The sequence below is a fragment of the Amblyomma mixtum genome, chromosome 6 (genome assembly GCF_055824585.1).
Source record: "Amblyomma mixtum isolate Tamu chromosome 6, ASM5582458v1, whole genome shotgun sequence".
NCBI lineage: Eukaryota > Metazoa > Arthropoda > Arachnida > Ixodida > Ixodidae > Amblyomma > Amblyomma mixtum.
In genome coordinates this window covers 160,152,714-160,170,327 of record NC_143017.1, presented here as the reverse complement: position 1 = coordinate 160,170,327, position 17,614 = coordinate 160,152,714, and the positions used below count along the sequence as shown (strand labels likewise).

Below are 17,614 nucleotides of genomic sequence, written 5' to 3'. Positions count from 1 at the left end.
ACTGGTTATTTTTGCTATTCTTGCTGAATCAAACAGGCAACGCCATTTTGCAGGTGAATTTCAGTTGGGGCATGAATTAACAGCAGGATGCCTTTCTTGCTTTTTTAAATAGTCGCTATTAACAAGGTTAAACAGAGAGTGATTATAAGCATGAGTAAAGTCCGAAGTCCATCTTGTGTTTAAGGACAGCATTGTCGGTATCAAACATCAGGAGCATAACTGTCAGAAACGAATTCTTGTTTAGTCAGCAAATAAGACTGTATAGCGTTACACTCTGTCGAATACAAGGCCATGCGAAAAATTTTACAACTGGCCAAGTATAGAATCCCTCGTTTATGAGCTTTCTCATGACAGTATAAAATCACAAAAATACTACTTTTTTATAAAATATGCAAAAAATTAAGGTTTTTTGGGGTCCTTCTTTAACAGGTAAGGTAAAATTATTTATAAAGGTATCGACCACCTCGTTGTACATAACATTCACTGCTTATTCAAACGGAAGCCATCCTGGCTGCGGCAGTCGAATTTTGATGGAGGCGAAATTCTAGAGGCCCGTGTACTGTGCAATATCAGTGCACGTCAAAAAACTTCAGCTGGTCGAAATTTGAGACCTTCACTAAGGTATCCCTCATAGCATCAGTCGCTTTGGGACAAAAAAAACCCCATAAAACCAAAACCAAACTAAAGCAAACATAAGCCATAACAGCTAGGTGGCCAAATATCTCTATCATTTAAAAAATTCTCACTTATATACATGACCGCCTGCACTCAGAGCATTCCTGTACCCATGGTAAACCTCAAGAACCTTTGAATGCATGCCAAACAGGAGAAATTCCAGCAGCTAAGCCCTTGCCTGCCTTGCATTATGATAACAGCACCACACCGGTCATATGGCTAAATTATTTAAATATGCACCTTGTAAGCAATTAGTGTAAACAGTTTGATTACTGAACCAGCAATTATGCAGATTCACAAACACTTACAGTCACGAAATTAATACTCCGGAAGACCACTTTTCAATGAATCTTGGACAGTGCATGAGCTCAATGGTTTCAGTTCTCATTACTCGTGATGTGTTCTTGAGTAGATTCATCTATTTTCACAAATCATAACATGAAGTTGATTACTGAAGAGTGCCCACATTTTGCTTTTTTTTTTTTTTTCTGAAAATTGCTTAAGCTGAAAATTTTAGGAACTACAACAGGCTTTCCGAATACAGAATGCTCCACATCTGAGGTGCTTGGCGTCTTCTATAAAGGCACTACAGGATGGTCTAATGTCATGACTACATCATTTTTCTATGCAGTGGTGGGTTTTTCGCAAAATGACATGCTCCATATCACAAAACCTGGACTCAATATACAATCGCGAACAGGGAGCACTCCTTTTCTCAACTTGTTCTCGCGGGTGTCGACACATAACACTCGTTAGCGCCATCGCAGTGCTCAGCTGGGCATGCAGCATGCAAGCGAAAGTGCTCCCCTGCGTACCTTGGGTCAGGATGAGCAGTGTCGACTTGTTTGCAGGGTCCTCCTGCCAGAGGGTGTAGCAAAAGTTGGACCCTCGTCGGCAGCGCTGAGTTGTGTTGAAGTCCAGCAGTTCTCCTGTGTCCAGGTTCTGATCTTGATCTTGATCTTGATGTTGCTGGGGCTGCTGCTGGTGCTGCTGCTGTAGCTGCTGTTGTTGCTGCAGCTGGCGTCGCTGTTGTTCACCCCCACTGCTCCGCCTGGAGTCATGGTCTTCCTGGTCAGCAGACTCGTGGTCTTTGTGCCCTGCCGTGTCAGCTTTGGATGGCTGCAGCCGGACTGAAGACTGGTGTGAGTATGCGCACATCGTCTGCGACGCGGCAGCCGCTGTAAAAGAGAACAGATAAAAGGGAACAGTAGTCAGGGCCAGGCACCAATGTCCTGTGCATTCGTGAGCACCTGATGCAATGCATATACATAGGTTTTAACATCAGTCTCATCATTCATTAGTAAGAGGAAGCCCCATGAAGCATCACTGCAGCCAGCCCATTAAGTAGCAACCATGTTCACTCAGAAAGAAAAATGCATTTTCCTTGCTCTGAACTCAGCCACCTTGAGGCAGACATATGCATGAAAGAAATAAAAGAATTATGTCTTTTCACAACATTAATCCAAGCTGCATTAGCAACAGCCTGGACACTCCCATTTGCCTCTGGGATCTGTAATAATCCATGCAGCCATAATTCAGATATTTGCCTTCGTGAGCCCGCTTACTCTGAAGGCAGCTTACTCTGAAGTTAGTTAGACAAGAAAAAGAAAACATGACATAGCACATACTTTATTTGGTATAGTGCAAAAATGGATCCATTCTGGCACCATACTAAACAAAGCATATGCAGGAGCTATAACAAAGATGAACCATCACCCCATCTGGGCTCAATGCCATGGGCGGACGGACAGATATATGTATTTGCTTAGCAATTCCATCATCACTGTTGCTTATCGTGAACAGCTGTTTGCTTCCACGACTGTTCAACATTACTTTCTTTTTTAAATTTTCGTCCCATCATTCTGATCTGCAAGTTCAGTTCCTCAATCATGTGCTACAATTCTTCCCTGATTTACTTAGGTGGGCAATGTCGTCACCAAATTGGAAATTGTTACTGTTCTCCATATATGTTTAAATGGACCATGAAACGAGGGTTAGGAAAAGCGCATGAGTGATCAGTATTCCATCACTTGTCACAGTACCACAGAAATTTTTAAGCTAGCTTCATTAACACAGAAGATATCAGCGCTTGTGCACCAGAAAAAGAAGTCAGGACAAAGGCCTTGTGCCAACCTGCCCATATCAATTGGGTGGGGTCAATGCGAAGGCTCGCCCAGATTTCCCGCTCTACGTCAGAGGGGGAGGGGAGGCTAGGCACGTGCAGTGAGAGGTCCTGATCAGTTATGAGCAGCAATTTTAGTGCGATAGCACTATAAGGTCAGACACAACTCAAATATGCAGTGGAACTCCGCCCACATTCAGAACCGCCAAACAGAATTTCTTCATGGCAAAATGTATACCGGTTGTTATCATTTTTCTTAATTATTACCTAAACAAGAAGAAGAGATGAAATTAAAAGGTCAGAATTTTGATGCATCTGGCATTTTGCTATAGAACAACGTAAAAAGTTGATTTTTTCTCTGACCAATCACGACCTTTATTACCAACTGCTGTTTTTTTTTTTTTTATCTCGGTCACTATAGCGAAAAACTACAGAGATTGTTTACTACATTCATATCAGAGAGAACGCACGGATTTCTGCTATTTAGAAGACGACGATGAGTGCCGCGAGGCGGAGCGCTCGCGCTAGGCCAGCTGCGGACACGCAAGAGACAATATTGCTCGGGTCAGAACCACCGGATTAGTACCGCATAGAATACGACGAGGAGCGGGCAGCGCCGCAGAACGGAGCGCTCACGCTAGGCGCGCAGACAACGGACGATTCTGCAGGGTTGGTACCCGTCAGATTAGTGCTCACGCACTAAAAGCCGTTCTATGTACTTGCCAGCTGCCACCTGCCATGATTGGTGGGTGGCAAAGTGGAGAGAGGGAAATCCTCTTCTCTACTTTCAGAAGAGGGAAAGCAAGTGGGAACGGGAAGATAAGCTACGCGTTGCGGGTGGCACACGTGTGCCACCGGCCAATTTCTCTTAGTACCAAATTTCTCTTCGGTACCCAAGAGAAATTGGCTTATGGCCGATAGTTGGTAAGTCGCCGGTCTTTAGTTACTTGCCGATATGCACGGCTGGCCAACTGCTGTGTCGGCCAATGGCTGGCAAATGCCTCGCAATAGTTAGCCGCCGACGCGTCGGCGAGCAAGCAAAGGCCAACCGGCCACCTCTGGCCACCAACTACTTCGGGTAAATTTCGAGAGAATTGTGCGTAATTAAGGCACATCCGCAGGCCAAAAGGCTACATGTTATGCCTTGATCGTACGTGTAACAGTCGGCAGAACTTTTTTCAGATATACGAAAGTATGACCTTCATGAAACGCGCATGTCGCGCAGTCGTGGGGCCTGAGAAAATCACCTCTCATTACGTTTTCATAGTGTTCACAGCAAATATGACAGCGTGCTCACCTGCCCACCGAGTGGTGGGTAGTGAACATGAGCAGCCTGCCCAAGGTGTCAGGCAGCAGCTCAATTAACCGTGAGAGGCTGCTCGCGAAGAGCAACGGATCGCAACCCAGCCCAAGCAGCCCAAGTCGATCCCCCGATGGCAGCACCAGCCATAGAAGGGCAGGCAGTGACGTATCGCTTGACCACTGCGCTAGGAGCGGTAGGAAGACTCCCAGGGATCTTTACCACAAATAACACTATCACAGGATGCATGGGCACAATAAACACATGTGATAAAAGGCCTCCAAATTAGCTTCATTAGCTGCAAAGATATCTGCAACGTGGTCTGCTCATTTGCATTTCTCGTTTGCGTCCTAACAGAATCAAAACTGAATGAAAAGATACTGCTTAACGCGTGCAAGAGCCACTGGCTCTAACAGCAAGGTCTCAGATTTGAAACTCGAGAAAATTCGTTCTGTGGATGTATGCTCAGCATGTTGGCGCTACATGATTGTATAGTGTTTCTAAAGCTTGATCTGCGCGTCGCATCTGCTTGTCGATAGGCGTCTTCACGACAGCGTGATTACTAATCAGATTTCACCAGTAAATATGCAGGCACGAGTCCGAACAGCAACTCCACTGTAATCAGATGCAGACCTTTCTTATTCATGTCTAAATTACAGAAAACTCTAATTAGGCTTTGAAAATATTTTTCATGTGTTTTGTACAACTACGTACCATTCTAGTGTACTCGTTAGCACTCGCTAGCATAAAAGGTAATTTATCGTCAGGCCGTCGTATGTCTGAACATGGCCCGACGTCGGCAAGCGGTGATCGGCTCGTACAAGGCCACTCACTGCCAATGCCCAACCATGGCCCGAGCTGGTTTGCCGAGTTCAGGGCATGGTCGGCCCAGAGCCGTATATTCCCTTCGGGAATATACGGCTCTGGGTCGGCCTGGTTGGCTCCCGGACGCGATCCATGCAAGCTTTTTGGGAAGTGTAGAAAACTCCCAGTTTCCTTTTCGTGCGCTAGCACTAGGCGTGTCACTAGCAAAAAAAAAAAAAAAAAACGTTATGTGCCCTGCCGAAGCCAATGGTGTCCTGGTCATTGTAGGAGCAAGGCCGGATTCGCGGCAGCTACAGCCCTGTCGAAAGGTAGAACCTGTGTAGCGCTAGCTACCGCTTACAATGTCTGTAAAACCGGCATAGGTAACCTACGTGAACGGTCCATACATAATGTACTAGCGTACCTACCTTGAATTTAACGAAGTAAACCGGGAGTTAATTTTTGTAAAATTTAATTATAAACTAAAGGTTCCATGCAGATCTTTTAAATTTAACTCAAACACTGACAAACGCCGCTTCTATCTGTTCCATGAGAATGTGACCGTCAAAATCATTTCGCGGTCACTTCAATTTTTACCACGATCCCTTTAATTGCTATCGCGTGCAAAAACTTATTTAAATAATTTAAATAAATAAAAACTTATTTTAAATAAATAATTTAAAATCCCCTCTGTCCTTTGGTTTCTGTGGCTGTTGGCTTCACTGATTAATATACTTCAGGAACTTTCGACCTGTTTTCATCACATCACCTCGGCAGTTGTCGGACACTGCAAAGCCGCCGCCATCACAGTCTGTACCGAATGACGCCCACTGTATGCTTGTCAAACGTGGCGCACGCCATCTGTGAAATTTCGCCCGCTGCGCCTCCTTTTCTTTTCCAGGTGCCCCACTGAAGGCCGCATACCGAGACCGATCGATACATACTGTCTGGTGAGCGAAGCCACGGAGTGCGGTACGGCACCTGCGGTGCGTCACTTGCGGTGCGTCACTTGCGGTACGTCAATTGCGGTCCGTCACTTGTTGTCAGCGGCAGTAACCCAACGGTTCATGACTGATGATTTGCGAAAGATCTCTGATATATCCATATAAGTGTTTTTCGCGAACGCTTCTAATTATGAAGCTGCTCCCGTACGATCATCCGCTCTTGCCGCCCTTACCGTACATAAATCGGTTATAACAATTAGGTGCATACAACAAAGAAGCAATATCCCGTTACTTCGAATCATAATCCACTTTACCGAGCAGCAGCGGCACTGAAGGCGAGCACTGCGAAACCCACGCAAGCAAGAAAAGTCGCTCCTCTTCCATGCAACAAAAATATGGCTCGATCCGCGAAGCCGTTCCTTTGACGGTTTCAGCCTAGTACTTTCTGTATGTCGCATAACACACCACGCATTTAAAAAAAAAAGGGGGGGGGGGGGGGGGGGGGGACTAAAGGGCTAAATTGTCCGTTTGGTCGCAGCCCGAATTCACGGACCGAGTGTTCTCTCTTGATGTTTGAGTAACGAAGCGAGTTGCATTATGCATGAGGTCGCGGTTCATACGCCCGTCCTCAGTTCCTCTTGCTGTCTCCAAAATGGCTGACCCCTCAGCGATACGCACGAGACTATCATAGAATGGCTGTGTAGCACGTGTGTGCTAACATTCTATGCAAACCTACAGTAACCAGGCAAAAAAAGAAATCTATAGTAATAAACAGCGCCAGATTTCAGTACCACTGAGAGTTCCATGAAGGTTGAATATTGCGTCTTTTTTTTTATTTGCGAACGGGACTCCAGATGATTGAGAGACAGGTTGAGAGGCGCAAAAGCCTGTCATGTCAGTAACTGCAGCTGTCCGTTAAAAAAACTTCATAGGACACAGGAATGACCATATAAAGAACTGGAGAACAAAAAAAAATCTTCGTGCATCTGCGCAGCTGCACTAGGGTAGTACAGTGGCGCAAGACGCGCAGCTCGGAGAAGAAAAAGAGCGAGCGAGTAAGAGAGGGAGCCAGAGAGGGAAGACCAGACAGAGAGAAGAAGAAAGAAGGGGTTAGCGAGAAAGATGAGCTAGACGAGCTGTTGCCAAGGTTACCGCCGTCTGGCCCAGACGCAGCGGAGGGAGTAGGGCTGCCGCGACTCCAGTCACAACGACGCGGCGGCGAGACGCCAGACAAATACGCCCACTTTTTCACCCTCTACCCCACTCCCTCTCTCTAATATCCTCCTCCTCATCATCCCCTTCCCGCACCCTTTTACCGGCGCCCTCTCTAGAATAACCCTCGCATAACCTTCTTTCTTTCACACTCTGGCTGCGTAACACCGCTCTCCCATCTCGCTCGGAATATCTCTACTCTCGCGCAGTTCTCTTCTCTTTCCGGGTTCCTTTCCACGCTTCCTTCCTCCACTTCCTTTCGATCAAACCGCGCAACCCTCCCAACACGCTAGACGTTCTCGCTCTCCTCCACGCCGCTCTCTCCGCTTCAACCCCCGCTCTTTCCCTCACGCGCGTCCTTCTCTCCCCGCACCGAGGCCCTTCCGTTTCTGCCCGCCGCCGCTGCCGCAGAAGCCGCGCTGGCGGTGGACGGAAGCAAAAGGACCAGCGGCAGCGACGAAAACCTTCATGAGGGCCGACGACGTCAACGACGACCATTCAACGTTAACGACTCGATCGCTAATCCTCACTCGGCGATATATGGCCTAGCGTTTTCGCGTTTCTTGTTTGTCTCCGCGTCGTCTTTTTTTGAGTCGACTGCCGTAGCGCTTCCCCCCCCCCCCCCCCCCCCTCCCACGGTGACTTCTAGCATATGGCCGGGGCCACGTCGTGGCTTGAGGGAAAAGGAAGCCAGCTTCTCGCATGTCGTAACAGCGTTTATCAGCGCGCTGCCGCGCGTGCACTGCTGATTCGGCCAGTTGATATCGGCGCGCTACTATTTGCGGGGTGGGCAGAGCAGTGATCACGTAACTTCAATTGGAACAGTCTCAACGCTGGCTACAGCTACAGACTCTGAACGGCCACGACGTGATTCGTTACCATTTCTGTCCGCGGGGCATGCACCACATAGATAATAATTGATTATGAGGAAAATGAACACAGAACTGTCTCACTTCTCTGTGGACACCTCAACTGCGCTGTGAGGGACGGAAAGGGCGCGATACTCTCATCTCTCGGTGGACGCCTCAAGCGCGCCGTGAGGGAAAGGATGAGAACGGAGTGAAAGGGCACCGTAGTTGAGGGCTCCGGAGTAATTTCCATCACAAAACACACGCGGGCGCCTTTAGAGTTCCTCCTCCATTGAAACGCGGCCCGGTCTGAACCCGGACACTGCCTCTCAGTAGCCGTCTCGCGCGGGCGGAGGCTATTTCTCAACAATATGGCCGTAAGCCAGGTGTCTTCTATGTGGATGCGGCCGGCCCACCCCATGGGGGCTGGTACACGGCGGCCGTCATCCACCAAAACACTACAGTTCAGGACCTTACTTTCCGTGCCCCAAACATTACATTTGAGGAAGAGATCGCCATTGCACTGGCCGCCGCAGATCCAGTGTCCAGAGTCATTATCACGGACTCCAGGGGCGCCTGCCACAATATTGAGCAAGGATATATTGCAGACCGTCCTTTCAAAATCCTCCACGCATGCGAGTACACAGGGTTTCCGACCCATCGTACCATCGTGTGGGCTCCGGCTCATGCGGGTCTTGAGAGGAACGAGGCAGCCGACGCTGCCGCCCGCGCGCTTACTCACCGGGCATCGCCTCATCCGCAGCCAGATCCGGAAGTCAATTTCAATCCGGCCATCACCTTTAAAGAGATCACTTCTCTTTATCAAAATTTCCATGGCCTCTATGCCCCTCCCTGTAAAGGCCTCACGAGGGGGGAGGAGCGCTGGCTTCTCCGCCTCTATACCAATACTGTACTGTGCCCGGCAGTACTTAAGCACTTCAATTCTTCTTTCTCGGGCGCGTGCCCGCACTGTGAGGAGGAGTTTTCGGACACCTACCACATGGTGTGGGCATGCCCTTCCAATCCTGCCTACTCACCCCACCTCCACCCCACTCGAGAGGACTGGGAAGCTGCCCTGCGCGGCTGCTCCGAACTCACAAGCCCAACAGGCATTGGAGCTAGAGCCCGGGCCGCTGCGGAAGCTACAGGGATCCCGGACTAGGGATCCCTTCTAGTGCTTGTAAGGGGCGGGCCCTTCCGGCTCGCCCCATCGACCTCTCACTGTAAATAGAACTAAACGGTTTCCTCCTCCTCCTCCTCCTCCGAACGCGCTAACCACTCAGCCAACGCAGCGGGTGCGCTGTAAGAGAAATGAGGAGGGAAAGATTGAAAATTGGAAGAGAGAGAGCGAGAGTCGCTGTAGTGGCGGACTTCTGGCTTCAACAAGCAGCTTCAGGCCTTCCTTTTACGAAACTTCTTTAATTATTCACTCTCATTTCGAGCACGTAGCGTTCTTAAAAGGGGTTCTGAAAGGGCTCTTAAAAGAGCTCTGAAAGCTGCGGTATGCCTGAGGTTTAAAGGGTTCACGAATATCCTCCACGCCGGTTCAACGCCGGTTCACGAATATCTTCCACCAAGAAATGTGACAAAGTGCTTAAATATCTCCCTCGGTTGAGTGAGGTATCCCCAAGGAAGAAATTTGCGCAGGAAAACCATGCTCGGCGAACCCCATTTTGCGCGCAAGAACAGCTTCTCGGACGCTGCAAGGAAACAGCGCAACGAGCGCAACAGCGGCGGGACATAAGCCGCGTTAACATGAATGCGACAGCAGCACCGTATCGCCTTTCTGGCGTACTCCACTCGGGTAAATAGGAAAAGCGCGTCCGGCCAATCCTCTAGGCAGGAATAGATCGTGAAAGGAAAGTCGACTTCCGCGGTGAATGTAAACGAGCTTGGAGGCTCAACTCCTCCTTTATGGGCAGGCTATACAATACCCCCTCAACCGAATAACAACGCAGACTGCGCTCAAGATACCTGCACTGGGCGAGGGGCCGCCATACCGACAGATTTGATGTGGCACATGTAAACAGTGGGGTGTCGGCTCCGCGACATCCGCTGGGAAATACGATGGGCCACTGTCGTATTCATGTAAAACAAGCGCTTGTACCGCCGCTGTTCCCAAACAATGAATGCAAACCGACTCGCCCAAATTCCAGCTTTTCTCGGCTGCCTTGCAAATAACGACGTTCAAACAGCGACGACGATTCGCGCGCTGGTTCCAGACACGTCTAGAAGGTCTCCTCTCTCTTGGCTCAACGTAAGAGGGGGGGGGGGGGGGGGGGGGGGGAAGAGAGATCAATCTCTGTGCTGCAGCGCGTTCGGCGAGAGGCGCCGCAGCCGGGCAAATCAATGCATCGCGGTTGCGCGGCACGCAGCTGGCCGGCGGCTCCTCGGAGAACGATCGCGCTTTCTCTCTCTCTATCTTTCTCCGACTCTCTCTCTCTCCCTCTATCGTCGCTAAACATTCTCGAAGGCTGAGCCCGGCTCTCTCCTCGCTGCACGACGAGGTTCGAGTTCTGCCTGCGTAAATATAAGCGCAGCGCGCTGTCTTTTCTCGCCGAAGAATAAAGACCCCGAGGTTGGAGAGGCGTTCATTAAAAGTGAGTTCTCTCGCCGGGCCAAAGGCAACAAAATGGCACATCTTTCTCTCTCTCTCTTTCTCGCAGTGCTGGTAGTGCGTTAGCAGTGAAATACACATGTGATGCGCCCTGTGACATTTCAGTCCGAACGCCTGTGCAGATTAATGACCGCTGGTAAGTGCACTATTAGCCGCGAGTCGAAAAAAGAGGGCAGCCTCGCGAACAAAAAAAAAGGGGGGGGGGGGGGGGGGGGGGGGCATTTCGAACGTGCAGACGGCATGGCACTTCCAGTCAGTGTACAGGTACGAACAATATGAACGAAAGCACTTAGTTCGGGCCAAAGCACCAACATTATTTTTCGTTACGCAGCGTAGTTAAAAGGCAGTAGATAAACGGGTAGATAAATACTCGCAAGAAAGAAGATTGGGGAGGCACAAACTGACAAATGGGGTTTATTCGAGGAAACAGACATTCATTGTCAGCACAGGCACAGACAAGGGCATCAAAAGCAGACAGGTGTAGTTTAAAAATAAAAAAAAAGGTTTACGTCATCGTGTTTTCGAGGAAACGTGCCTCCCTATTATAAAGTCTGATTGACGTGTCACTGATGCATTCTTTCCCTTTCTTTTTGATATAATACGCTTCTATAAGTCCCAGTTCTTTTTCATTGTTGCACTTGCGCCGAATCTTGACTTGTTTGAGAAAGTGGTCAAGACTAGACTGAGCATTTACATGGAGGACAACGGTCTGTTTCCGGATACCATGTTCGGGTTCAGAACGGGGCTCTCCACCCAAGACGTGATGCTCCAGTTAAGAGACACAGTACTAAAACAAATATCGGGCACTCGAGAAGGCATAATCTTGGCCGTAGACCTCAAGGGGGCCTTCGACAACATCGGCCACAATGCCATTCTCACAGAACTCTCGGCAACAAACTGTGGGGAGAGGATCTTCGCATACGTAAAGGCCTTCCTGTCTAACAGAACAGCAACGATCGGCATCAACAACATTAGGTCAGAAAAGAAGACGACGCCAAACAGAGGGACGCCACAAGGATCCATCATCTCACCTTTGCTCTTTAACATAGCAATGATTGGATTAACTAGGAGACTGAAAAACATCAAAGATGTAGAACATTCAATTTATGCGGACGACATCACAGTGTGGACGACAAAAGGATCGACGGGAAACAAGCAAGAAATATTGCAAAGAGCGGCGGATGAGATCGGTCAATTTGCTTTATTTAGCGGGATGCAGTGCTCCCCAGAAAAATCAGAGTTTATTAGACTTCACAAAAATAAAGAGGACAGGGGAACGATAGAATTAGAGATAGATGGGCAACCCGTAAGGAGGACAAATAAGCTTCGCATCTTGGGAATGTGGCTGCAGGAGAAAGGCAAACGGGACCATACCATCCAGCTCTTGGAACACTCCACGAAACAGATATGCAGGATGTTAAGCCGGATTACGAACAAGAGAAAAGGGGTGAAGGAGCGAGATGCGTTACGGATCACTTCTGCGCTCATCATACCGAGGATGACGTACGCGCTTCCGTACCTACAACCTAACAAAGGGGAAAAGAACAAAATGGAAACATGCATCAGAAGGGCGTATAAGCAAGCTTTAGGCGTCATGACCTGCGCCTCGACAGAGAAGCTGATGAACATGGGGATGTACGGCACCTATGAGGAGCACAGCGAAACCATGCTCAGATTTCAAATGGAAAGACTTAAAAGAACAGCCGCTGGCCGCGCACTACTGGTCAAGCTAGGATACCCGGCACAAGACGAGGGCGAAGACAAGACAGATATTGACAGCCAAATTAGGAGCACTTTCTTGGTTAAGCCAGTGCCCAGAAACATGGACCCCAAGAACCACGAAGGAAGACGGGCGGCGAGATTATTGGAGTTGGACAGGTTCCTAAAGAAGAAACAGATGGTTCTGTATGTTGACGCGTCGAAGTACAGAACGAAGGAAAACGCTAGGGCGGTAGCAGTAGTGAACGCCAATGGGAATATAGTTACTGGTGCATCAGTGCGCACAAGGACAACACAAGCAGCGGAAGAGATCGCCATAGCTCTAGCCCTGACTGAAGCCAATCGGCAGGGACTGAGTTACTGGATAGCGACGGATTCTCAGGCTGCAGCAAGGGCATACAGAGATGGAAGGATCGGCCGAAAAGCCGCGAGTATCCTCTTCGAACAAAAACAACACAGACATGGATCAAACAACACAAGCATTCAACACACCATCATTTGGGTCCCTGACACTGGGGTTGAGGGAAATCTCATGGCAGACACCGTTGTCCCGAGGGTTCACGAACCGGAGGGCGGGTTTGCCGGTGGAACCCTTCAGCACGCCAGAATCTTACGGGGAGGCAATGAAGGCGTTGTTGGGAGCGCGCAAGAAGTACTCGGCTCCGGCGGATATCCTCGACAGAGAGCAGGCCACCACGCTCAGACGACTACAAACAGACACCTACCCAAGCAGAGCCATGTATCACAAAATGTGGCCGAACAGATACGCGAAAGAGTGCGTGTGGTGTGGGGGCTACGCCACAACGTACCACGCCACCTGGGGCTGCGAAAAAAGCCCTTTACTACCAAAGGTAAATAGCCCTAGTCTAGAGCAGTGGGAGGCCCTCCTGGCTGACTCCGACTCGAGCACACAGCTTATGCTGGTGACGAGGGCCAAGGCAGCGGCGGAGGCCAACGGGATCCTGGACTAGGGAAGACCGACCACTGAAGCTCCACATCTATCTATCCCCATCCCCCTACTCCCTAACTCTTCCTTTTGAAAAAAAATAAATGTTTTCACTACTACTACTACTTGAGCAGAGGCATGCATTTGTGTGCTAGGCAATGCACGGGCGAGTGACGCCGCTCCTGGTTTTCAACTGACCTTTCATACTCACGAGTGCGTCCACTGATGCCTACGCACCGTTTCTATCACAGTCACCGGTAGGGATTGTGTCACCCATGTTGCTCCTCCCGAGCGACCTCTCACGCGCCTAGCGCGAAGCTCCTCCGAAGTAACTCGGGTTGCCAGTAGTGATGCAAAACTACCGATAGTACTATCGATACCATCGATAGTTGAGTCACTATCGAACTATCGATGGTAAGAAAGACTATCGATACTACTATCGATAGCCGTATCGATACTACTTTTTATATATAGTACTATCGATACTATAAAATCAAACACGCGTACACACTGCATCATAAACTTGGTTTCCCGAGTGTGTGGTATGGAGGTGATGGTATGAGTTGCTGACAGGACTCGCCCGTTTTCGCGGCCTACACGTCACCGAGCTCTGCAGACGTTCCCTACGTAAAGTTGCTGGATAAAATGTTAGCTTGCGAATGTCCTAGTTGCGAAGCATGTGTGCGAAAACCACTTCTACAGCGGTTACGTCAGCTAGCCAGCACAACTTGTGCTGTTTGTTCTTTCATCGGATGCAGTTCCAGGTATTTTTCCGAACTGTCCCAGTGCACATTAAAGAACCACAACTGGTCGAAATTTACCCGGAGATCTCTGCTACGGCATCCCTCACAGCTTGAGTCTCAGGACATTAAGCCTCATGAGACCGTCAAACCAATCAGGTATCGCAAATGTTTTGGTTATATCGCTGGCCAACAAATGCATAATATTAATATTGTTACTATCAATAGTCTTACCATCGACAGTTTCACTATAGATCCTAGCTATCGATAGTGGTACTATCGCAAGTAGTACTAGCGATAGCAACACTATCGATAATACTATGAATAGTCTATCGATAGTAGCACTATTGATAGTTTTTTTACGCTATCGATAGTTTCAAAAAGCTATCGATACTATCGATAGTAAATTTTCCGATAGTTTTGCGTCACTAGTTGCCAGGCAACGGCGCAAGATCGTACGTACGGTGATAAGATTCTTGGTCGTATTTGGTAAGAGTATGAGTGTTTTCGCACCAAAAGCAACATTCTTCAAAGCATGGCATTACTTCCGTTGCTTTCCTCGTCTTTTTTTTTTTAGGGGCTTTTAACGCAATCTACCCTCTCCCACTACTCGTCCCCCATTTAGACTGTCCCGACTCAGGAGGCGCTTCTTAGTGCATTGAACGCACTCTCCAAGACTATCTAGACGAACCTTTCAACAACTAACTTCGCATTCGAACTCTGACCTCGTGAGTTTCCAGGCTGTGTGTGCCAGTACCAGTAAGAAACTCAACATGAAACTATACAAGAAGTCTCGCTTAGTACAGATGGCACGTCGCCCTCCGCGATTTCACCTGCGTATAAGGCACGCATAAGACGTGTGTATACTCCATCCCATAAGCTCCTTGCAGCACATATGAAAGGTAGAGAGGACCTCAGCCGATCACGACAGCGCGTTAAACGTGTTCCTCCGCGCTCCTTGCGGAGTATACAGATATCATATGGTTTGAAATGAGTATAAATCAACGCTGTCTATACGCTTATGTACTAAACGCGAGCATCTTGCGGGACGTTACGCCGTTTGCCAAATTTAGTTTTGTGTATGCAAACGGAGACGCAACGATAGGCTAAGCCTAGTGACGCCATCTGGTTGTCAGAACGGGAACAATTTTTTTTCAATAAACCAACTCTCCTTTATAATGTCCTAGAAGCTGTACAATCATCCCTCTAAACAGAAAATGAAGCAAATTTATTGCTCGCATATTTTGTTATAAGCGAGACGAAGCGAAACCCGATGCCCCATTTATGGCCACTGAACGTACTGAAAACGGCAGTAACAACGACGAATCCAGTCCGAAGCGAAAATGTGGCCTTAGTGGCATGGCACATATCCACCTGGCATATATCCCCGCCGTGGGTACGTGCCATACCACTAAGGCTAACACAACAACAACAAATAATCCTGCTTTGAAGGGCGCCGCTATTTTGGAAACGCTATTTTAGCGTACGCAAGAGCCACGCATGGTTAACTCGGGAAATAGCACAGGTAACGCAAGTCCTGCGCCTGCGCACTGGCACCCCGGTCCCTAATCGATAGGGTCACTCTATTCTGTTAGAGTTTGGCACATGAGCACCACGAATCATGCTATTTTTCTATTGCACACAACATTCAGCTACGTCAGAACTCCTCTGCACTCATCGCAGCTTTGGTAGCGCTGCAAGGAACCGCTGAGATGGAGTGTAGTTGCAGCAGTGGGTGAAACGACGCCTAGAGCTCCGAGAGACCAGCGCAGGCGCGCGCGCCCACGCAACAGCCTCTGGGAGAACAGTGCAATCTCGTTTCTAAGCGCCGCTTCCACCATGCGGGCACTCCAGGGGTATAATTGTAAGAGCGACAGATGCGCGTGGCAGATATGTATACTCCCGCGTATATATTTTTTTTCGGGCCAACCAACGCTAATGCGCTGCAAACCACTCATTTATCCCTTCCTATTTCTCCTCGCAGGCCACTTCTGCCGCCGTGACGTCACGGCGGGGAGCGAACAAGGCGGGCCCTGTCTCAACCACAATGCATGCGTGCGCGACGGGATTGCACAACCCACGGCGCTGTCGAGATGCAGCGTGTTGTGGCGAAACCACACTGCGTATCGGTTGTCCACGATCTAGTTTCAGTATACTCGCAGCTGTTGCTTTTCAAAGGAGCCGCTTGTGTCCGAGGGGAAGAAAAGCAACGAACAAACAAGGGTAGTGCGAGCGATCACGTACGACGAACTTGTTTCCGAAGCTACTTGGGGGCGTTTTTTTTTTCTTCATTTTTTTTTTCATTTCTTTTCCTGAAGACTAACCCATTTCGACTAAGGCACATTTGCACGCTTTACACCTATGATGGCCTCTTCTACATGAGGGAAAAACTTGGAGGCTAACGAAAAGGCTTTGCAACTGCGGACAAAACAGCAAGCTATGGAAAGAAAAACATAGCAAGTACGTACGGCGTGACGGATGCCGACATCGTGTGCACACGCGCAGTAGGCCCACTTGGCCCCGCCCCTTCCACAGCATGCGCGACGGAGTGCCCGGTAATCCGGTATACGTCAACGCTATAGGCGGTCGGATGCAACACGAGTACGAAGCGGCCAATAACTCTCAAAGGAGGCCCTCCAGTCGATGACGTCGGCCGATTCTCCTGACGTCATGCTGAATTCCCTTAGACCTGCTAACCTGACATCGCGTGGGTTGGCAGATGAAAGGGGATCAAGAGCGGCTTATAATAGGATTAACCACCAGGTCATGAAAATCGGTCTGCATCACTGACTGGAGAAAGCTAACCTTTGAGGGGCATCTTCTGCTTCGTTCTTGAGTGATATCTGAGAGCTGTATCTCAGTACGTATAGTAGGTCTCTGCTATGCTAAACCTCTCTACTCTCTAATAATCGGGGCAACGTCAAGAGACAGGAAGACAGCACAGACGGTCAGAGGCGAAACGCGAGATAACTAATGCAAACGGCTTATTTTTTTCAAAAGCTCAATGTTTTGCGAATCTGGCTAAAGTCGCTGTTTTGGAATATTTCGCGAACACTAAATTTCGCGAAGCAAGCGTGACAGACCCCTTAGTTCTCTCCATGTTACGAGTTCTGCAAGCTTTGGACGCCGCAAGGACAGGTTAGTCGCTCATAGGCTCCATGGTACTCCACTGTCGCGGAATTCACTTGACCGGGAACCCAGCAGTGGGTAAACAGAAGACACGCTGATGACGCTGGTCTTCGAACCGGACATATTTTCAGAATTAAAACTCCCGCGGTATTTCACTACTTTAGCCAGGACCCTCGAATTCATTTTTCTTTGTAAGCTCTCCGTGTGCGAATGCAGAACCTCGAGCGACGTGGATCCAATAGAAAGCGAATGTCGCACAGGTGAAGTTCCTAGATCATTTATTTAGGGACTTTGGTCGCAGGGGGCGACAAAATGCCATGTGGGCAGATGAGATTAGGGAGTTTTCGGGAACAGCTAGGTTGCGCATAACAGGGTTAACTGGAGGTCGATGGGAGAGACCTTGGTTTTTTGAACGTATATATAGCCGATGCTACTGCTGCTGATGTTATTTTTGATTGTTTTCTTTCTTTCTTTCTTCCCTGCTTTCTCTCTTGCTTTTTTTTTTCCTAATGAAGGCTTTAATTGTGTCAAAGCCTTAGCAATTTCGACTAAGTATCC

General features: G+C 48.8%; 1 protein-coding gene across 1 annotated transcript in view; it reads right to left on the bottom strand.

The window, feature by feature from the left end:
* The window catches only part of wit (kinase protein wishful thinking), a 130,671-nt gene that overhangs the window by 27,469 nt on the left and 85,588 nt on the right, over positions 1 to 17,614 (bottom strand). The window contains exon 2 of the mRNA XM_089549926.1: positions 1,491 to 1,853. Coding sequence (XP_089406052.1) covers positions 1,491 to 1,853 — 363 coding nt within the window. The remainder of the gene's footprint in view (positions 1 to 1,490; positions 1,854 to 17,614) is intronic.